This window comes from Lepisma saccharinum, chromosome 20 (assembly GCF_977018435.1).
Source record: "Lepisma saccharinum chromosome 20, izLepSacc3.1, whole genome shotgun sequence".
NCBI lineage: Eukaryota > Metazoa > Arthropoda > Insecta > Zygentoma > Lepismatidae > Lepisma > Lepisma saccharinum.
Genome location: NC_139248.1, coordinates 42,652,757 through 42,676,156, shown reverse-complemented (window position 1 = coordinate 42,676,156; position 23,400 = coordinate 42,652,757). Strand labels below are relative to the sequence as shown.

At 38.6% G+C, this 23,400-nt stretch overlaps 3 protein-coding genes across 4 annotated transcripts in view; all 3 read left to right on the top strand.

The window, feature by feature from the left end:
* The window catches only part of LOC146003594 (erlin-2-B-like), a 49,186-nt gene extending 40,542 nt beyond the window's left edge, over positions 1-8,644 (top strand). For both annotated transcript variants that reach the window (XM_083141903.1, XM_083141904.1), the window contains exons 7-8: positions 3,026-3,207; positions 7,923-8,644. In XM_083141903.1, the coding sequence (XP_082998029.1) occupies positions 3,026-3,207; positions 7,923-8,233 (493 nt within the window). In that variant the 3' untranslated portion in view covers positions 8,234-8,644. The remainder of the gene's footprint in view (positions 1-3,025; positions 3,208-7,922) is intronic.
* A 4,575-nt stretch (positions 8,645-13,219) lies between these two features.
* Positions 13,220-13,843, top strand: LOC146003443 (uncharacterized). Its single transcript, XM_083141727.1, has one exon. It carries the CDS (start codon positions 13,220-13,222, stop codon positions 13,841-13,843), a length of 624 nt encoding a protein of 207 aa, XP_082997853.1.
* Positions 13,843-19,986, top strand: LOC146003442 (sodium-dependent proline transporter-like). The gene is made up of 2 exons (XM_083141726.1): positions 13,843-13,849; positions 18,071-19,986. Exons 1-2 carry the CDS (start codon positions 13,843-13,845, stop codon positions 19,984-19,986), a joined length of 1,923 nt encoding a protein of 640 aa, XP_082997852.1.
* The last annotated feature ends 3,414 nt before the right edge of the window (positions 19,987-23,400 follow it).

Sequence of the window (23,400 nt, the reverse complement as noted above, 5' to 3'; positions counted from 1 at the left end):
CATATGTAGATTTTCCAACTACTATCTGCACTGTTGGCCTATACTAGGCACTCTAGGGACCTTGTTTCACTATAATGCCAGTTAATAGGAAGTTTGGGGCCTTTGTGCCCTCTTGCGTATATCAAAAATGGCACACTCATTGCTCGAGACCTTGCTCGGTCAAAATCTAACACACAAGAGAGTCCGAGAGACAACCTCACACCATAATAAAAAAAATTGCTACTTTTCTCATGATGTCATACCTTGGGATGCCTCCCATTAGCTGGCTGAGGTCACATGTAGCTTGGAACAAGTAGTTACAAGTCTGGCCACTAGGTGTCAGGCTTGAACAGTGACTTTTTAATTTACTGCATGTATTTATCAAAAAACATCGATTTTTAGGGTTTTTTAGGCATATTTATGCTAGTTGACTTAAATGAATGGTATTTTCAAGATAAGGGGGTCATTCTGCACCTGCACAAATGTTATCTTGAAAATGTGTGAACAAATAAAAATTTCGTCTATGAAAAATGGCTTTTGCATGGTGATAATGACTTATTTTGCTGAGAATTGCAGCTTTTAGCTGGTTCTCTTAGTTTTTGGGCATTACCTTTGATTTCTACTTGTAGTAGCAATAATAAATAAACTGTCTTCCCATGGCGTTTTGGCCATGGTAGCAATGAGCCTTGTACTTGAGTGGAGTAGTGTGGTGTCTTGTTTGTATTTGGGGATGAATGTCCCGAATCCTTGATTGGTCATAGTGCCAATTCCGACAATATTGGATTAAATGCACAACTCGTGCGAAACTGTCACTCTTTTCCTTAAGATTTATGAAGTCGACATGACAAGATGTAGTTGAAGCTTTCCTGGCGACGAATGATGAATAGATTCTCTCGGACTATCGACCAGGTGAATTGTGGAAAAGATTCCAAGCTTTCGAGAGCTAACGTCACTCTCATCTTCAGGGTAGAAGTGCAGTTCTGAGCGTCAACTCGGTGTATATACATTCATGGAGGGTGATCCCGGTAAAGATGGCAGACCAATTGGGTGGCGCATCTGCTGGGTGCGCACTTTAGGTTAACTGACGCTAACCAATCTGGGACCAGTTCGAGCTCCGTGTAGCGATTAAGATTATCTTTTTCCTCGTGAATGGCTACTGCTTCCTTGATAATGCGGTCCCAGTAGTTTGAAGTTTTGGCTATGATTTCTTTGTTGCTGAAATCTGGTCTATGTCCCTCGTTGATTGAATATTCTGCTAGTCCTGACTTTTCAGGGTGAAAGTACTTGATGTTGCTTTGGTGTTCTTTACAGTGCCTTTCTATTGTCCTACCAGTCTGCCCAATGTATGCTTTCCCGCATTTGCAGATAATATGGTAGACTCACGGTGTTTTGAGTCGTAACTCATTCTTGGGGTTGCGTAGTAGGCTTCTGATCTTCAGAGGTAGTTTGTGAATAGTTTTTATGTTATGTTTCTTGAGAATTCGGCTTATAACACCGGAGAGATTTCTGATGTAAGGAAGGATGGCTATCTTCTGGTCAGCTTTGTCCGGATTCCCTCGAGTGTCCGTGTCCCCTGATGTGTCCAGATTTTCCGATGTGTCCAGATTCCCCAATGTGTCTGGATTCCCTGATGTGTCCGGATTACACGATGTGCTGGTCTTCTTGGACAGTACTCATTTTAATGTTTTGTTGATGTTGTGTTCCGAGTACCCGTTCTGTTTGAAAGCCATGCGAAGATGTATTTCTTCTGATAGATGCTCCGCATCGCTGATGGAGATGGCACGGTGAAATAAAGTAGAGAGTACTGTAGCTCGTTGAGACAAGTGGTGAAAACTGCTGGCATTTGAGATATAGATTGGTGTGAGTAGGTTTCCGGTATACACTGTGTCCCAAGGATCCGACTGGCTTGCGTTTGATGAGAATATCCAGGAACGGCAGGCTGTTGTTCTTCTTGGTCTCCATGGTGAATTTGATACTTGAGTGTTGATTGTTGAGGTGGTCTAAGAATGGCTGAAGAGTTTCTTTACCGTGCGGCCAGATGATGAAGGTGTCGTCGACCTTCTGTAGAAGGCGGCAGGTTTCAACGGAGCTGTGCACAGCGCTTCATGCTCAAAGTTTCCCATGGAAAAATTTGCTATGGCAGGCGAGAGTGGGGAGCCCATTGTCACATCGTTGGTTTGTTCATAGTACTGTCCACCGTAGCTGAAGTATGTAGAGGTCAGTGTGTATTTGAACAGACTGATGATTTCTGGTGTGAAGCGGCATTCTAGTAATTCCAGTGAATCTTGATGTGGCACTTTGGTAAAGAGTGAAGCTGACTAAGATGTCATCTGGTGATGTTCTGATCTGCTGCAGCATCTTGATGAATTCTGCGTAATTCTTCACATGGTGTTCACATTTCCCTACGAGTGGTTGAAGCTGGGCTGTCAAGAATTTGGCGAGTCTATACGTTGGGCATCCAATGGCACTGAAGATCGGTCTTAATGGTACTGCAGTCTTATGTATTTTGGAAATTCCGTATAGTCATGGCAGTATTGTTCCATCCGGTGTACTCTGAACACAACATCAACTAAAACATTAAAACGAGTACTGTCCAAGCAACAGCGCAGCAAGTTCCAACGAGGATGGTGGCAGTGGCCACTGAAATTAATCGAAAAAGAAGAAAAAACAGCTTCGCGGATAAAAAGTGAGTACTAGTTTCTCCGTATTTATATACTACCGCGTCTCTCTTTTCCCAATTATGAAAGACCAGCACATTGGGAAATCTGGACATATCAGGGGACACCGACACTCCAGGGAACCCAAGACTTAAAAAAAATGTAATTTTCTATTCCTGCATGCTATATACATCTTGTGTATGTCAATACTAACTTTTGTAGTAAATAAAATATATATTTTGCAAAATTTATACTGTGTTCTAATTCTGAAGAAACCAGTAGTCCATCAGACAAATGGTTAGCTTTAACGTTTGGCACAGGACATGTTAACTTTCTAGGGTTAAAGTCAGTTATACAGAAGCATGTTATCTTTCCGTTTTCTTCCACAGGGAAGGTGAGAAGACAAAATTGCTGATATCAACTCAGCGCCAGAAAGTTGTGGAGAAAGATGCAGAAACTGAGAGGAAAAAAGCAATCATTGAAGCTGAAAAAGAAGCCCAAGTAGCAAAAATCCAATTTGAACAAAAAATAATGGAAAAGGAGTCATTGCAACGAATGTCAAGCATAGAAGGTATGTTGGCAAAAAGAAAAGTGTGCAGGCTAGAATGTATAGTTCAACTGGCATCAGTATACAGGCTTCATCAATACATTAGTGTCCAAAAGTTAAGTATAACTTAAGATATAAGATCGTATCTTATTAATGAAGTGTCAGAACTGCACAAAACAGTAAAAATTAATCAAAAGGTTATCTGGTATACAATAGAGTACATAGAATACATGACAGTAGCAATTGTTTATTATTGCAAAAACAGGCATGCAAAAAATAAAATTTGAGGATGACTTCCTCAACAAAAGAAGAGGTTAATATGGGATGTGGTTACCGTTAACGGCCACACATGCCTCACAGATGTAGCATGCTCTCTACATGGTGATTCAAGAGCTGTACAGGCAGCTGATTCCAATCCTCACAAAGAGCAGTGCAGAGTTCTGGAATTGTCCTTGGTTGAGGTTGGTGGACTACATCTCTTCACCCCAATGCATCCCAGCCATGCTCCATATATAGTTCACATGCCTCCCCAATGGCATAGCGGTAACGTTGTCACCTTGTAATCAAGGAATCCTGGGTTCAATGCCTGGTGGAGGCACATGGCACAGTGCTTCGCATCCCACTTTAAAGTTTAGGTGCAGTCCCGATTAGCCTTTCTGTGCATAGAGTGAACTTAATACAAGATCAGTCAAACCATATATATGGTTCTTATCTGGAGACCTCGCTGGCCAGTCCATGAGGTGGATTTCTTCACCTTCAAGAAATTCATTCATGGCTTGATGTGCACATGCATTATCTTCCATGAAGATGAAGTCTGGGACAAATGATCTCTGATGACATGTTGTTGGAGTACCTCATCTCTGTACCTCTGCGCAGAAACTGTACCTCCAGTGAAGATGTGCAGCTCTCTACATCCATTGAACATGATGCCTGTCCACACCAGAATTCCATTACCACCAGACTGATTCCTTTCCAAGATGTTCCTGGGATTAAATTCTGTTCAAGGTTCTCTCGAGACGAATGTCCGATGAGAACCATTTTGCGAACTGATTCTGGACTCCTCTGTGAAGAACATGTTCCTCCATTTGTTCAGGGTCCAATTTCGATAGTGCTGACTCCACTGTAAATGGGCCCTTCTGTGCACTGGATCAACATTACTAGACGTCTTGCAAGACCAGCTGTCCTGAGTCTCTGGTACATAGTTGGCTGAGATATTCTAACTCCTGAGGGGGCTGCAAGCTCTGAGGACAGTTGTGCAGGAATCGTCCAGTTTTATCATTCAGTTAAGGGCCAGACATCAATCCTGTTGCGCTGTTACTCTTAAATTGCCTTGTACTGGCCTACAATGGATATCTGTTTCTCGGAACTGTTTTCCAAAGCCTGGAAATAACACTTAGTGGCAATTCAGTCTGTGTTTGACCTGTTTCAAGGCATCTAATAATTCTTCCCTTTAAAGAAGGGTCCAACTGATGTTCTTACTGTACAGTGCGCACTTTACCAAGAAATTATCCTCTGATCATAATGAGTGTTCGATATAGAATGAGGCACTCTTTGATATATTGTGTTTTGTTTACCTTTCAACCATGGCACTATTTCATGCTGTTAGTATCCTTGCCTATGCCCGTAAGGTGAGTTACACTCCTTGATAAATATTTACAGTGACTGCACAACTCTCCCCCTTTCATTTTTCTAGTTTTCTAATTACGCTTAACTTTTGGAAACTAAGTGCAGTTCCCTTCCTATTTCCTGTTCTAATTTTGTTACTTTCCTGTTTTTTTTATTTTTTGTAACACCACAGTTTCATTTTTCCCTCAATTAAAGTTTAACCTTATGGCTCTTCATAATTGCCGAAACCAAGTGTTAGGTAATAATCAAAATCTAATTATTGATAACAACTCGTTTGAACCAGTTTCCAAATTCAAATACTTAGGAGTAATATTAACAAATGACAATTATATTAAAGAGGAAATAAAAAGTAGGCTTAATTCAGGAAATGCATGTTACTTCACTCTCCATAAAATTTTGTCTTCTCGTTTAATATCTAAGAAACTAAAAGTTAAAATATACAAAACAGTATTATTACCTGTAGTATTATATGGGTGTGAAACTTGGCCCCTTACATTGAAACAGGAACACAAATTGAGAGTAATTGAAAATAAGATCCTTAGGAAAATATGTGGACCTAAAAGGGATGAGGAGACAGGTGAGTGGAGAAGGTTTCATAATTTAGAACTACATAATTTGTATTCATGTCCAGATATTACTCGAATAATTAAATCAAGAAGACTTAGGTGGGCAAGCCATGTGGCACGAATGGGAGAGGAAAGAGGAGTTTACAGGATTCTTGTTGGGAAACCTGATGTTAAGAGACCTGTAGGAACGCCAATACAATATACCTAAAGGAAATCGGTAGGGATGGAAAAGAGTATATAGATCTTGCTCAAGATAGGGACAGATGGAAGGCCTGTGTTGCTGCAGCCATGAACCTTCGGATTTAAGATGGCTAGAGAGTTAGTTCTTCTTCAGGAAACATCACATGTAATTTTTCCTGATGAATTTTCTGCTGCTTTCTGAAGAAAGGAGTTGAAATGTTGAGTGATTACAAAACACACCATTACAAGGTATATTGATTGATTGATTGATTTGCATTATTTTACTTCGCTTTTTGTGCCACTTTTGGCTAATTTGCGAAGATGGGAATGAGTGATGACATGATGAATCGATGAATGGACACTCACAAACATCTATGCCCAGGCCAGGATTCGAACCAGGGACCCCTGGCACTGTAGCGTGATGTGCTAACCACTCTGCCATGGGGGCTGGCACAAGGTATATTGCTGAAATTTCATTTTTACAAATGAATCCTTTGTGAATCTTAAGTATTAAGAAATTACGTAGAAAAGTATTTAGAACTGTATTGATTCTCATTTTACTGAAGTTCTTTTTTTTTTTTTACTTTTCCTCATATCTTGCAAATGTGTGAATATGTACTATTGTGACCGTCAGCGATAGTTTTTCAATTAGGTCATAAAATTTACTACTTAAAAATTAAAAAAGAATGGGGGGAGCTACCTACATTGCAACTTGTCATGAGGGTATGTGGATGGTATGGAGGTAGGATGCCCCACATTCACAATCTCACAATCTGTTGAGGTAATCCCCTCTCTCCAGGTAGGGGCTGGGTGAACCCCTAAGCTGTTCAAGCAGAGACATTGCTGGGAATATTCCCACCTGAATACATCCACCCTGGGAACAGAATTGGCCCAAGTCCCCCATGTGGTAGTCAAATGCCCTACCAACTTGACCACCACAGCTCAGCTACTTAAATACTATAAAACTTTAATACATTCTATGTACTCATCTAAATTTATTTAACTCTTAACTACTGTGGACATTGATGATCACACAACTACTAAGGAGGGGGTCTGTCAGACAATAGTTTTGGTTTTGAACTTTGAACTTGCTGTTTTACTATTTTCTATTTCTTACACAGTTCAAGTGACTTGACGTGATTGGGTAATACTGTAAGCAGTTTTCATTTAATATTGTTTAGTTAAAGAAACATAATGTAATTTATGCAAAGAGGAAGAAAATTAGTCAAAAATTGCAACAATGGCTTCTTCTTCCTTTTTTTTTTAAATTCTAAATTCTTAAAATTTCTGGCATATTTATGTTGACCGAGGAGAGGTAGGTCAAAGTAATATGTAATATTTTGCTGAAATTGAAAATGAGTAGGGGCATACATATTTAGTTTTTGACGAAAACACTAAATGGGAAACAACAACAATTGTAGTATTAATTTTTCGTTTTTGAAAGGTGTGAGGTGCATTTTGCTACCATGTTTTGTCACAATGAAATAAACTCTTAAACACAAAATTTAGGTTTTATTTACTGATGAGACATCTTCTGAGGTCTGAATTATCCTGTGGTAGCGTCCTCGCCTTGTAATCAAGGGGTCCCGGGTTCGATACCCGGTGGAGGCACAAGTGGTTCGGATTCCACTTTAAACTGTAGGTCCAGTCCCGATTAGCCTTACTGTGCATAAAGTGGACTTAAAACACCAACTCAAACTGAATTATCCTGTGAGTTATGCAAATCATGGAATATTAATTCTGCTGTAAGTATTTGAGAAGTGAAAATGGACTCGTTTACACAGGAATAAACTTAATACTCTGATAACTATATAAATGTACTATTAGAAGTGAAATGTTAATTTTGTGTAATAAGTGTAGGTTTTAAATCAAATTTAGGTTTTTATTTACAATTTTAACACCAAAATGTCATTTTATATTCCGCTTTTGATCCAAAAATATGCCAAGCTTTTGAACCGAAATCTTGATAATTTATTCATCATAAATGTGTGGCTCTAGAAATGAATTATGAGCATTTGAAACCCAATGTAACAAAAAAGAAATGTAACTAGTATGGTACGACTACACAAAGGCAAGACCTCATGACCTTGATAGCCTGTAGCCCAACGGGAAGCTATGGAGAATAGTCCATTTGTGGTTGAAGGGGTGTGAGAAAGATAGTAAAATATAAATTCTGTGGACTCTGAGGGATGGTCCACAGAAGTTAAGGGTTAAGCATTATATTATTAAATTTTGTGATACAATTGACAAATTATCCATGATGGTGATGGTCACAAGAGTAACATGGCACCATGTGCAAGAATATTTATTCCAGTTTCTTTGATATTGTGTGAGACTTATTCCTTTTTCATTTCGTTCCCTATTTAGATGAAATGCATGTAGCAAGGCAACAGAGCAGGACAGATGCAGAATTTTACCAGATGCAAAAGCAGGCAGAAGCCAATACATTGTTACTGACAAAGGAATATCTTGAACTGAAAAAGTATGAAGCAATAGCCCAGAACAACAAAATATTCTACGGCACAGATATTCCAGGAATGTTCATGCATGCAGGATGTGTACAAGATGGTGACGGTAGCGCACCACATAAACAAGAAAAGAAACCGCTGCATCAGTCATCGTCGGGAACTGGACTGCACCATTCTCGTCAAGAAGCCGCAGCAGAGTTGTTGCATTAGTGGAGATGCCAAGGAATGTTCTATGCGTAACCAGTCAATCATTGAGGTGTTCTTAATCATTTTTCCTTACTTTCCAGATTGTCCATGATTAAGTTTGTCAAGTAAGCAAAGGTATGATTTTTTTTTGTGTGCTTTGGAGGCATTTATTATTTATTGATTGTGAAGAAATGGTGTAGTAAACTACGTAATTGTTTGATGATTGTTTCTGCCATAAATGCTGTGATAATCATTAATTTTTTTCCCGTTCATAAAACTTCCCTTGGAATAAGCAAACGAAAACTTCTAAGGTGAAAAATGCCTCAGGGATGTTAATAAATAGAATTGCTAGATTTTATGACTACGAAGCCTAAAGTTTGAAAAGTGGAAAGATCTATTTGTATCTGTTTTGACATTGTGTAATTTTGTGTGGCATGGTTTTATCTGTAATTTTTTACTTGAGTTATGTATCTTCATGGCAGACTTCCTTAGAAGTTCTATAAAATTAAAATACAAAGGCATTGACTTTCATAACTAAAAAGAAGGATGAAATGTCACTATCCTGTGTATCATACTACTTTTCTTTTTTGCTATGTCAATGTTATATATGTGTTTTTTTTGTGAATGGTGAAAACAGCTTATTGGTGTGATTGAATTACTTATGTGTTCTGAATAAAATAATGAGAGAAAATATAGAAGTATGAAACTTTCAGTATCAACAGGGATAAGATGAAGGCTCTTAGTAATGGGTCTGCAAAAACTTGACTGTACTCATTCAACTCTTAAACACCGAGACATGGCATGTGTGCCACATTTAGGTGAGGTCAAATGCCGGGAAGTGACGTAATGTCATATTTGATTTTTTCTACTTTTGGAGCATATTGTGACTAAGGTAATGTTCAGAGATACAGTGCCAAGCAAAAGTTTAATAACATGGCATTTTTCTGCGATAACTTTTTTCAAACTTCATAGATTCAAGTACAATATTCATATTTTGGGCTGCAAGGTAAATAGTCTGACATGCTCTACAACTTTTTGATGCAGATGCACCTAGCTTACTGCCCAACATATAAACATTTCACTTGAATGTATGAAGTTTTAAAAAAATGTTCTCGCAAAATAACACAATATTGATAAATTTTGCACAGCATTATACATGTTTTGAATGCCATGTGAACCTTGAGACATGCTATTCTATTAGTAACCAGTATTGCTTAATTTGCTTCTTGCTATAATTGGGGTGTGAGGCAATTCCTCATGAAAATTTTTATATATTTTTTTTTCTCCGAGAGTATCACCGACAAGTATCCAATTCTTGCCATGAGAATGTAACATATATTAGGCAATATGCAGGTGCCGTTTTGTTCCTTCATGTCCTCACGTTGCCTATGGGAAGGCCTGACAAAGTTCAAATTTCATACAAAAAAATTATTTTACTTTCGTCTTCTACTTGATACATGAAAATTCTTTTTCGACCCCAGTCTGTACTGAAGTAAACAAGATATAATTTTTAACTCTAGCATTTGATGTTTCCAAGAAAGAAAAAGGAATTTTGAATTTCCCACCAACAACAAGCATGACTTTTAACTAACTAACTAACTAACTAACTCCCTAGCCTTCTTAAAGCCGAAGGTTCATGGCTGCAGCAACACAGGCCTTCCATCTTTCCCTATCTTGAGCAAGTTCTATATACTCTTTTCCATCCCTACCGATTTCCCTTAGGTCCATCTCAACGTTGTCCCTCCATCTTCGTCTTGGCCTTCCTACAGGTCTCTTACCATCAGGTTTCCCAACAAGAATCCTGTAAACTCCTCTTTCCTCTCCCATTCGTGCCACATGGCCTGCCCACCTAAGTCTTCTTGATTTAATTATTCTAATAATATCTGGACATGAATACAAATTATGTAGTTCTAAATTATGTAACCTTCTCCACTCACCTGTCTCCTCATCCCTTTTAGGTCCAAAGATTTTCCTAAGGATCTTATTTTCAAATACTCTCAATTTATGTTCCTCTTTCAATGTAAGGGACCAAGTTTCACATCCATATAATACTACAGACAAAATTACTGTTTTGTATATTTTAACTTTTAGTTTCTTAGATATTAAACGAGAAGACAAAAGTTTATGAAGAGAGAAGTAACATGCATTTCCTGAATTAAGCCTACATTTTATTTCCTCTTTAATATAATTTTCATTTGTTAATATTACTCCTAAGTATTTGAATTTGGAAACTGGTTCAAACAAGTTGTTATCAATAATTAGATTTTGATTATTACCTAACACTTGGTTTCGGCCTGTAAGCATATATTTAGTTTTCTCTTTGTTAACTTCCAAAGCTATCTCTTTAGCAGTTTTGAAAAATATTTTAGCATTATTTTTAATTGTATTCACATCATCTGCATATGCTAACAACTGAGCCACACCATTTAATTTTAGTCCTTCTTTAGTTTCTTTTACCTTCCTTACAGCATATTCTAAGGCAAAATTAAAGAGCAATGGAGATAATGCATCTCCTTGTTTTAACCCATCATGAATTGTAAATTTGTCAGACATATTAATAACCACACGAATTTTACTTTCTGTTTCACTGGTGCATATTTTTATCATACTAACAAGCTTCTTAGGTATTCCAAACTCTACTAATATATTATATAATTTATCTCTTTTGACCGAATCATATGCTTTTTTGAAATCAATGAATAGCTGATGGACATTTTGATTATATTCCCACTTTCTTTCAAGTGTCTGTCTGATGTGAAAAATTTGATCTGTAGTTGATCTCTTACGTTTAAATCCACATTGATAATCACCTATAATTTCATTAGCATATGGGGTTAGTCTTGTTAAAATAATGTTAGATAATATTTTATATGTTGTTGATAGTAGAGAAATTCCACGGTAATTATTGCAGTTCATTTTATCACCTTTTTTAAACACAGGAACAATTATGGATTCTTTCCACTGTTGAGGGATTTCTTCTTTATTCCATATTAAACAAATTAATTTATGAATTTGACATATTAATGAATTTCCACCATATTTAATTAACTCAGCTGGTATTAAATCAATGCCAGGTGCTTTGTTATTCTTTAGCCTTTTAATAGCATCTTTAACTTCAGTCAAGTTAGGTTCTGGAACTAAAGGTTCTGCTGTGTGGACTTCATTTACTTCTGATTTATCTCCTACATGGACATTTAAAAGGTCATTAAAGTAGTTCTTCCATCTATTTAGAATATCGCTTGGGTCAGCTAGAAAATCACCGTCTTTATCTTTTATCAAGTTTATTTTAGGTTGCCACCCCTTTCTAAACTCATTTACACTTTTATATAAATCTCTGATATTTTTATTTTTGCTGTTTGTTTCAATTTCGTTAATTTTGCTTTTCAAGTAATCTCTTTTTTTACTTCTAAACGTGCGGTTAACTTCTCGCTTTATTCTATTATAATTGTTTAGATTTGTATCATCAGAGTTATTTAACCACCTAAGTCTATCCTGATTTCTTATTTCTATTAGATTATGACATTCATTATGAAACCATGGCTTACTTTTTCTCAGTTTATGGTATCCTATACTTTCTTTAGCTGCTGATTCTATTGCATTACGTATGTGCTCCCAATTCTTATTTACGTCTGTTTCATTTATATTTTCATCATCATTTAAATCCTGCAAAACATCAAATCTATTTGACAGTTTAATTTGGTAATCTTTCTTAATTCTTTCATCAGTAAACTTTCCTGTATCAAATTTTAGAACTTTTAGATTTTGTTGCTTATGATTTATCACTGAGAGTCTTTCTCTTAATTTAGCAATTACTAAATAATGGTCACTGGCACAGTCAGCACCTCTATGTGTACGAACGTCAATTTTACTAGTATGCCTTCTCTTATCAATGAGAATATGATCTATCTGATTATGAGTTTTACCATCTGGAGAAGACCAGGTATATTTATGGATATCTTTATGTTTAAAAGTGGTTTTCACAATTAAATTCTTTGAGGTTGCAAAAGTAATCAATCTTATACCATTATCATTACTTAATCCATGAAGACTTTCTTTACCAATCGTGGGTTTAAATGTCTCTTCTTTGCCAATCTGTGCATTACAGTCACCTAACAGAATTTTCATATCATACTGAGAAAATTTATCAAAGACCTGTTCTAACTCTGTGTAAAAATCATCTTTAGTATTATCATCTTTATCTTCCGTTGGTGCATGTACAGTTGAGAGCTGAGAAGACTGCGAGTGCGGGGTGAGGTTCGGGGGTGAACGGGGAGGAAGTGTGGGGAGAGAAGCTTCGACTTGGTGTTCAATTTTTCAGTGTTGCCAGACATACAGAAGTTCCTGTAGGAAAGGGTGAGAATCTGATAATGGAATCGGGACTCTCCGGTTGCTCACATCTTTCCCGAGGGACGAGCGTGTCAGGTGCTCTCGCGAAGAAGCATTAACAAGACGCTAGGAAATATACAAAAAGCACACACCCTTACTTTCTTAATACAGATTCCATTGCGACGAATTCGATCGAAGGGTCATCAGAGACGTTATACAAGAATTTTACCTTGTGAAAAATACAATACCAATGGCACCGAAACTTCTTTCAGCCATTCGTGAAAAAAATAATTTTCCGTGGAAAGTGCATAGTTTACATCGTCTGCTTCATGATATGGGTTTCAGTTGGAAAAAAGGCAGAAGCAACAGAAAAATTCTCATAGAACGTCCAAATATTGTTCATTGGCGTGCCAAATATCTAAGGGCAATTAAAAAATTCAGATCGGAGATTCGTGTGATAGTATATATCGACGAGTCATGGGTCGACAACAATCTCACCTTTGGGAAATGCTGGCAAAGTGACTCAGTACAAGGAGTGTCAACCAACACCAGTTCCTCTAATAGGTTAATTTTAGTTCATGCTGGTTCAAGGCACGGCTTCATAAATGTAGCAAACTTGATATTTAGGGCAGGAAAGGCAACCGGAGACTATCATGGACAGATGAATTCCGTTAACTTTGAGAAATGGGTGAGGGAAAAACTTCTGCCAGCCCTCCCGAGGGCAAGTGTTTCTGTGTATTGGATAACGCTCCCTACCACAACATACAGGTGAATAAGCCTCCGACTAAATATTCTGTGAAGCAGGAGATGATAGACTGGTTAAGACTAAACAAAGTGCCATTTTCAGAAAGCATGAAAAAATTTGAATTATTCCAATTGATCGAAAAGTACAGGCCGCCAGATAAGATTTTTCGTGTGGACGAACTTTTGAAGACGAATGGCCATTCAGTGCTTCGGTTGCCTCCTTACATGTGCGAATTGAATGCCATTGAACTAGCGTGGGCTAAAGTAAAACGACTTGTGAGGGAGAAAAATATAACAGGAGATTTGACGTTGTCAAGGTTGGAGGAAGTGACAAAGAGTGCGGTGGAATCTGTGACGCCAGCTGACTGGGAAGGATATGACAGGCATGTCATCACTGTCGAACAGGACTACTGGCAGAAAGAGGGTCTGATGGAGGACACTGTGGATAGAATCGTTATTTCACTAGGTGGTATTGACAGTGATGAAGACGACAACATCAGTGACAGCGATTCATCTTCGGGATCGGAATTGGCACAAACCTTATCAGATAGTGACGATGACTGATGAAAGGTGAGTGGAAAGCATGTTATTGTACAAATACTTTAATCATCAAAATAAAATTCCTCCATTATTAGTATTGCTTTCACTTGTTGCTATGTAATATCTTCCATTCATTGCAATGCGGTTTCGTACCATGCCTTTTTCATTTATGCCGCTGCCACCCTGAAAGGAAGACGAGCTGGTTGCACACGGCGACAACAGTTTCGCATTCCTCAGCCTTGCAGTCTTCTCAGCTCCCAACTGTATGTTTATTAAAATAATTTTACACCACCGACCCTGTAAAACTGCATATGATATCCTATCATTAATAAATTCTACTGTTTTAAGAGCCGAGATAATTCTATTATTTATGAAAAGGCCTGTTCCAAAAGTATGATTTCAGTACCACCATAGAGAAAAGTATAATTTTTAGTTTTACAATTCCCTTCTCCTGGCCACCTAACTTCCTGGACAGCTACTACATCTAATTTATACTTGACTATCTCATTAACTGTACACTTCTCATTAACTGTACACTGAAATGCCCCAGGCCGGTAAAGGCTCAGAACATTCCAGGTGCCTAATTTAATATCCTTATTCCTAACGTAGATCTTATCCTTAGTCCAGGGACATCCCAAAGTAGTCCCCACCCGGAGATCCAAACGGGGGACTATTTTACCTCCGGAATATTTTACCTTGGGAACATCCATGGCCTTATATTGCTGTTTCTTGACTTTTTTTTTTTTTACAGTGCAGGGTTGTCAGCTCTACGCCTAACCCCCAATATGAATGGAGGAACTACTACACAAACACATTAGACAGCACAATTACTACACAAGACAAACACAAACGCATTAGACAGCACAACTACTACACAAGACACACACAAACACATCACAACTGTATGTGTTACAATATGCTAGTACATAAATTATGTCTGAACATGAAAACTCATGTAAACTTCGCAGACAAAACAAAGCTACTGAGATGTTGAATTTTAACACCGAAGAAAGAGAACATGACAAGAAGAAGTATTGAATATTTTCACAGAGGTCCACCCATTTTTCTTTCACTAAAATTCAAGAATCCATTTTGGCATTGAATCACCGCTTCCTTTGTTATTTAAATATGTGCAGTTATATATTAATTATAATAATTACATAAATGACCATCAAAATAAAAAAAGAATAATTGGACGTGTGTCACACATACATTTTATCATTGAGCAAACTTTCAGCATAGTAATTATAATAATTACAAAAATTACCATAATTACCAACTAACTGTACACTGTTACGGTTATGATACTAGTGGTTGAACACCAGTGGCGTAGCGTGATTCTATGAAAGGTGTAAGGCTTCCTTAGATAAACCTGATCTGAATATTGGATATAGAAAACCCAAAGATATTTTAACTAAATGGAATCTATTTGAATGTAAGTCATGCATGGGCATACTCAATTTCAAACAAAATGCACACACTCTATATTAACAATAATAGCATATGTATGTATTACTTAATGAAAATTCTCATTTATACTGTAACTCGATCCGACGATCCTTTAGTCTGAACACCTCCATCACGTCGTCGTAGAATCGGGAGTTCCTGGTCAATGTCTTTGCCAACTCCTTTTCAATGGATATCAGTCCCAAGTCAGATTTCCTTGTGTGTGTGTGCTGCATTGAAATGTATGAATCCTCTACAATTTCAGAAAACTTTTCCACCGACGAGCTTGAGGCAGGAACAGTGAGGAACAATTCTGTTAGTTTGTACACTTGTTCAACAGTTTCATTCAAATGGGTAGTACACAGGTACTCATGAAGTTCAAACACACTCTTTACTCGATATTCGGCTTCAGAATATATTACCTGTAGCTCAACTTTCAACTGGTAGCAATTGACAAATTTCGCATACAGCACAGCTTAGTTAAGGACACAGACTCTTCTTCTGGAAAAGCCATGTCATATTTTTATTCTTATTATTCTTTTTCTTTCACTAAAAAGCCATTTGTGGGAAATGAGTAGGATACAATTTGCAAATTCAAATGCATTCGAGAATATTACTCATTATCATGGTTACGATATTTGCGCATGAAAAGCATATCAAGAAACTTAGTCAAAGGAAAAGGTAAAACAAATCTGTAAATCATAACCCTAAGTATTACGCGTATGCTTTTAACATTACGGGCAACTGGGATGCACGTGCCTAACTTTGCGGGCACTGCCGGATCTAGGATTGCCAGACATTCCTCTTTTATCTTTAACTTCGCTGCTTCTAATGAAGGTAATATCCAACATTAAACCATCTCTTTGTGAACTTAATAGTTAGTTTACACATTTAAAATGACACCCGTTTTGTTAGCTACACCTTCCGTCAAGCATTGTTGAAACAACACGGGAGTCGATTTTCTTGGTTCTCTTCCGACCGTGGCAAACAGACGCAGCGGGGACAGAAATCTCGCCAGTTAGCACCTACTGGTAATGCACCTTACATGGCGTGAGAATCGGGGCACCCTGTCATTGGTTGAGAAGGTACTAAGTAAGCAAACACACCCACCATGGGCGAGTCCAAATCATTTCTTCCATTCACCTACACGTAAGTCCTCTGAAGAAGCCTTACAGAGAAACAACTCGAATCAAAACAAGTCCTCAATTGTTTCGTTAAAAGTTCTACTTGAAGTCTGATATTGCTATGTGTGTTCAAGCGATAAATACGGGAATGAAATACGTTTTCTTCAATAATTTCAACTTGTAAGGTAGACTTACAAGCCTTACGTGGGCACTACGCCGCTGTTGAACACACATCCCAAGAGGGAGGTCAATCACGTCATTTTTACCTCCTATGCATGTTACCTGATGATATGGTGAAATTGATGAAGGGACACTCACAAACAACATCCATACCCAGGTGGGGATTAGAACCCGGGACCAGTTTTCTGTTAAGTACACCTTGTGGCCAGATAGGCTAATCGGGACTGGATCTGCAGTTCAAAATGGTGCACGAAACACTGCAATGTTCCTTCGCCGGAACCCCTTGATTACGAGATGATGTCAGAAATGAATTTACACAAAATTAACTTGATTATGCAACTTCTTCAAACGTATTAAGCAGATTTATATCTATTTATAGGTAAGCCGAACTAATATATACACGTCAATCAGAAATAACATTGTTAAGACATTTGTGTGAGTGTATATATGTGTGTATTTCGGATTTAGGGTTTGGAACTGGAAGAAACTTCCTGTAAACTAAAAAGACTAAATTCTGTTAAAGCTACTGTCACCGATTGAGAAAACTTGAAACTTCCCCTTCTTTATACTTTCTCGAAATTAACACTTCGAAACATTGGAAGACATCCCAATTATCTTGTACAGGGAAGGAGCAATGCCATGGATATTATTGATTGTTGATGTTTTAAAAATCGGTAAAGAGTTTCCATGGAATTAGTGCAGCGAAAAAATTAATTAGCACTATACGCATATTTTGCGATTAGCAAGAAAAAGAAGAAAAAAAAGAATAGATATTCACGATCGAAAGAGAATAAAGACAGTAAAGTTATGGATAACACGTCAAGTGATGAGCAACCTCTGCTAAATATCGAAGAGAGCAAGATGGATAGAAGCGTAAGTGATGAAGCTGGGGCAGCAATTGAGACCGAACCTTCTGAAGCAATTGAGACCGAACCTTCTGGAGCAATTGAGACCAAACCTTCTGGATCAATTGAGGCCGAATCTTCCGAAGCAATTGAGACTGAACCTTGTGGAGCAATTGAGAATGAATCTTCCGAAGCAATTGAGAACGAATCATCCGAAGCAATTGAGATCGAACCTTCTGAATCAGTTGAGACCGAACCCTCTGAAGCAATTGAGACCGAACCTTCTGAATCAATTGAGACCGAACCTTCCGAAGCAATTGAGACCGAATCTTCCGAAGCAATTGAAACTGAACCTTCTGAATCAATTGAGACCGAACCTTCTGAAGCAATTGAGACCGAACCTTCTGGAGCAATTGAGACCGAACCTTCTGAATCAATTGAGACCGAACCTTCTGAAACAATTGAGACCGAACCTTCTGGAGCAATTGAGACTGAACCTTCTGGAGCAATTAAGACAGAATCTTCCGAAGCAATTGAGGCCGAACCTTCTGAATCAATTGAGACCGAACCTTCTGAAATCCCACTGAGAAAATGCAGATCGAAATTGATTCCCCTCAAGAGATGCCGACAGAGAATCCCGAGTCTCTATGTTGAAGATGACGAAGATGAAGTAGATGTTCCTCCCAGAGTGGTGACGTTTGCAGACGTTGTCGAGGTGTACTCCATCAGCGATGACTCACGGTCAATAATCTCCGAGCTTCAAGTCCGACTGGAGACCAGAAGCATCAAGTTGATGGAACCCGACGCACATCCCAGCGAGGCCAAGAAGTACTTGAAACGAATGAAGATGTTCTTCTACTACCTCATCCCATGTATCGGCATCGGAGGCGTCTTCAGATTCCCCTACATGTGCTACATTCATCGAGGGGGAGCCTTCCTCGTCCCGTATCTGCTTATGATCCTTCTTTGTGGAATACCCATGTTCCACTTGGAGACAGTTATTGGGCAGTTCACAAACAGCGGATACATCAAAATGTTTGGTGCGGCTCCCATAATGAATGGAGCTGGATATGCAACAGTGATCCTCAATGTTTTCCTGTGTGCATACGCAAGCGTCATCGGCAGTTATTGTCTTTTCTTCATGGTCTATCCCGTGAGCCAACTTATCGACTGGAGTGTGTGCCAGTACTCTTGGAATGATGGAAACTGTACGGAGGTGAGAAATAGTGGCTTGGCAAGCTTATCGGTGGCTCTGCAGAGTCCGTCGGAACAGTACCTCAACAAATTCGCCCTCAGAACATCGGCCAGTATCGATCAGCCTGGAGGACTCGTGTGGGAGCTGTTGACGTTCCATCTCTTGTTGTACGCTCTGATCATTGCTTGTTGCTCCATCGGCTGGAAAAGAATTCGAATAAGTTTCTATTTTCTGATGCCGCTTGGATACGTAGCCATGGTAGTGATGATACTCCGTGCAGTCACTCTCCCTGGAGCAACGAACGGGCTTATAGCGTACTTGGTGCCTGACATGAACGAATTTCTTAACGTCAAAACATGGGTGGACGCTGCAGTGCAAGCACTGTTCACAGTCGGTGCAGGACTAGGGATGGCAGTTCATCGAGCACGGTTCAACTACGTGAACAATGACTGTTCGTGGGAAGTGTTCTGCGTTCCTGCTCTAAGCACAGTGGTCAGCATCCTCTTTGGACTCATCCTATTTTGTGGTTTGGGATATTTGCAGGCGCAGACAGGTATTCCCATGTTCTCTTTGGCAAAGGACGGACCAGCAGCTATGTTCTCAATATATCCTGCAGTGATAGCCACCTTCCCCTTTCCCCAGTTATGGCACGTGATCCTTTTCCTCTCTCTTGGCTTCATTACGCTCTCTTGGATAGTAATACAGCTGGACGCCTTGCAGTGGAGTTTGTTAGACTTATACCCTGTACTGAAGAAGGAAAGAAACTTTCGCATCACAGTGACGACATTCTTACTGCTCATAGGCTCGGCACTGTGCCTTCGAGAGAATGGTATCTATTGGATGAAACTTCTCGATACACACGCAACGCTAACGATAGTCATTATTTGCCTCATGGAACTGCTTGCTTTTGTATTCATATTCGGCATGAAAAACTACGCAAAACTTCTTGATTTTGTTTATGGTGCAAAGACTATTAATGTATTGTGGTGGTTGTGTTGGATTTTCTTGACTCCCGTAACACTGCTCACTGTCGTTTGTGCCTTCGTGATCTACAACGAAAGGATTTCGTACGGGACAGAACCGTTCCCCCTTTGGACTGTAATAGCAGGGTGGATCATAACGTTCCTACCAGCAATTTTTATACCAGGGTACGTTATATTGAAGGTATTAACCACGGAAGGAAAGCTTGTAGAAAAGTTACGAAATCTAGTCCGTGCATCTACTCACTTCGAACCAGAGAATGAAGCGGATGCGAATTGCTGGCTCGACTTCTGCAGACTGTATTCGCCCAACAACAGCTTTGCGGATCGTGTATTATCGTTATTCTCACGGTGTTCACGTGATGTTGACGTTGAAAGTGGAGTAGCGACTGTATAATTTCCTTTCATGTAGTGTACATATATAATTTCTTAGAATGTATTCTAAATTTTAAAAATCACAAGCTTGACTTTTACAATAGAATATTTTTTCTTTGAAAGTATCGATAGCAAGTGCGTAATTCTTACCATAAGAGTACACTGGTACTGTTTTGAACCCTCACATCCTGGCATTCCCTTTTGGGGGCTTGACGCAATTCAAATTTTGTAAATTAAATTAAGGTTTTTTAAAATTTTCATTTCATCTTCTTCTATTTGGTAAATGAAAATTGCTTTTTTTTCCTACCGTAGGTTTTGTAGCCTAGACTACTCAAAAAAATGAGCTATAATTTGTAACTTTTGCATTCATAGTTGCCAACGTATAACTTTTTATTTGAAACCTTGTGCAATTTAAAACTTCCCCCTGAAAACACCCTCGACGTTAAGGCGTTATTGCGTAAAACGTTCTTCCACATTTAAGGATTTATTAACAGGCGAGGTTTATCCATAAACTGTTCTACTACCTAACTGTTGTTTTTTGCTGCATAGTTAAGAGTATAGATAATAATAATCATAACCCTTGAATGAAACGAGAACATCATGTGTTGGGAAAATTTTAAGTTCTAGAATTTTTTGAATTTCTAGCAAGAACCCAAATATAGATATGGCATCACAATTAATCAAGCGAGGAATTTTCTGCAAGAGATTCTGCATCGAGCTAGATGCTGCCTGCGTTGATATTTTAGATAGTTCTGGTCCCTTGAATATGGTCCTTGTATTTGCAACATTTTCTTGACGAGAAATGGGTTGAAAGTTAATCAAATCCCCAACATTCGAGTTACCGTGGTTTACACATGTTAACTCTATTGCAGATAAAGGATTTAGTTCATTATGTAACGCAGATCTTCTCGTTGAAGACATTCCGGTGAAGGGAATGCCCTGTGGAGTATCTAGTACACCCGTTTCATCTACAGTTGCAAATTGATTTGACTGGTAGTGCGCCATTATACCGAAATTTTAACTGCCCCATACAATTCAACAGAGAACCATGCTCTGCATCTGCATCTGTATGCACGTTAAACTGGCTTGTTTGATGCATACAAACCTTGAAGTAAGCGTGCAGTGGAAGATTTCTACCTTAAAGGTCTACTTATTTGCTATTGGGCAGCTATGCTATTCGAATGTACAGATATAACACTGTTCCAGATTATGCGAATTGTGCAAGCACAATTAGACTACATAAATAAAGTTTGTTTGACGATAAACTCGCTGAAAGAAAAACATTATCTTCTCACTTAGACCTGTTTGATGGATATTCGTTTAACTAATTAATAATGAACTAAATCTATCATTTGACTGTCAAGTCACTTCTTCACGTAGTATAGATGACAAAGATTATGAGCAAAATAGAATTGAGTGTGTGCGTGCAAGATCGGAACTTAAAACATTACGGAAAGTAATTATCCTTCTCCTCCATATCGTGGTTCCTCGGACACCTTCACAAAGTGTCTACCTTGAGGAGAACAACTTCCTCTCCCTGTGTCAGAATCCAAAATGCGCTGCCTCAAGGGCTGCGAGGTCGCACCGAGGCTTCCGTATTACATCATTGAGTAACAGAGTCTATTGACCTCTGGTGACAAAATTAATAATGATTCCATCAATCTGGCACAAATGAAACAGAAATATAAAAAATGACTGCTCTGCGTGCACTACGGTCCATAACACATGCACACAAACACACACACACACACACACACACACACACATATGTCTAAATACCGTATTTGTGCGTGTATAATGCGCACCCTCGTTTTTAATGAGCAAAAGTGACAAACAATATTATTATATCTTGTATATAGTGCGCAGTACGATCCAGTTTCAAGAAATAGCTTTCTTAGTTGTAGTTCGTAATGCTGTTGCTATGCTGATCAAAAGTGAATGACATCATACCTATTCAGTGAGGCACCTGTTGCTATCTGGACCAAGAGGAGGATATCTTCTTGTGTAAACAATAAGTCATCAATCGTCGCCAACTCCCCCCCTCTCCCACCACTGTGTTTAGCATCCCAAAGCTTTCACTCCGTAACCACCTTATTTATTCTGTAGTAGTAGAAAGAGAGATCAAAAATATGTTATGGATTTTTCTAGTATTTCTCGCTCAACAAATACTGCTGATACGCATCCCATGTAATGGGAGGTGCATGCTCGAATTCTACCAGAATGGCAATGCTTTTTTGGTGTCGCAGAACATTACATTACAATTGGGAAATGGTCTTCAAACTTTTTGCTAATTCCTTCTTTACTTTTTCTAAAAAAGACCAGAATATATACATTTTCCGTGACCAACATAACATTTGTACAAGGCACATTCAGGGCCCTCAAACTAGGAGTTAGCAGCACAAAATTTCTTCCATTAAGGCATTTACACACTCCTTATTTGACCAGTGATACAAATTAATTATTATTTTATTTTCCTTATGTTTTCTTTCATCGAAAGTACCATTAGAATCAGAATGTTTGTTTATTTTGTGATGAGCTTATTTGAACCGCATTTCACATTAGTGTTGCCATCTTGAATGGAATACTGTTGCCATATTCAGAAACTGCAGGATTTAAGCTTTAAAACGAAATAAATTTGGTCTAGGAATTAATTCGTGCGGTTGTTACGCACACATTGAAGCTGTAGTTCAAACACAAAATACATAAATACCTTAAGATAAATATTGCCCATCGCAAGCCACCACTTTCGCCCATCTGTCAGGCAAGTTACGGATTCCGTGGCGAAAGAAGTCCTCATCCTTTGAAGCGATCCAGTCAGAGACCCAATTTTCGATATCTTCTGAAGAAGTGAACCGCTGTCCAATCAAATTGTTATTCATGCAATCGAACAAGTAGTAGTCCGAAGGAGCAACGTCTGGTGAATACGGCGGGTGGGATAAAACTTCCCATCCGACATTTTCTAAATAGGTTTTGACCAGTTTTGCGACATGTGGGCGAGCGTTATCATGTTGAAAAATAAGTTTATCATGTCTGTTCTCCCATTCTGGTCGTTTCCTGGCCAGAGCTTGCTTCAAACGCATTAATTGTCGTCGATAACGTTCTCCATTAATAGTTTCACCTGGTTGCAGCAGCTCATAGTACACCACACCTTTCATATCCCACCATATGCACAGCATAACCTTTGCACAGTGAATATCTCGTTTCAGTTGTGATGGGCCTGGTTCACCTGGCTTCACCCAGGCCTTTTTTCGTTTCGGGTTCTCGTAATGGATCCACTTCTCATCGCCAGTAACAATGTGATGCAAAAACCCCTTTCTTTTCTGTCTTTGAAGCAGCAATTCGCAAATGGTTTTTCGTCTTTCAACGTCTCTGTCTTTCAATTCATGTGGAACTCAATGTGACATCTTTTGAATCATTCCCATGGCTTTGAGGCGTT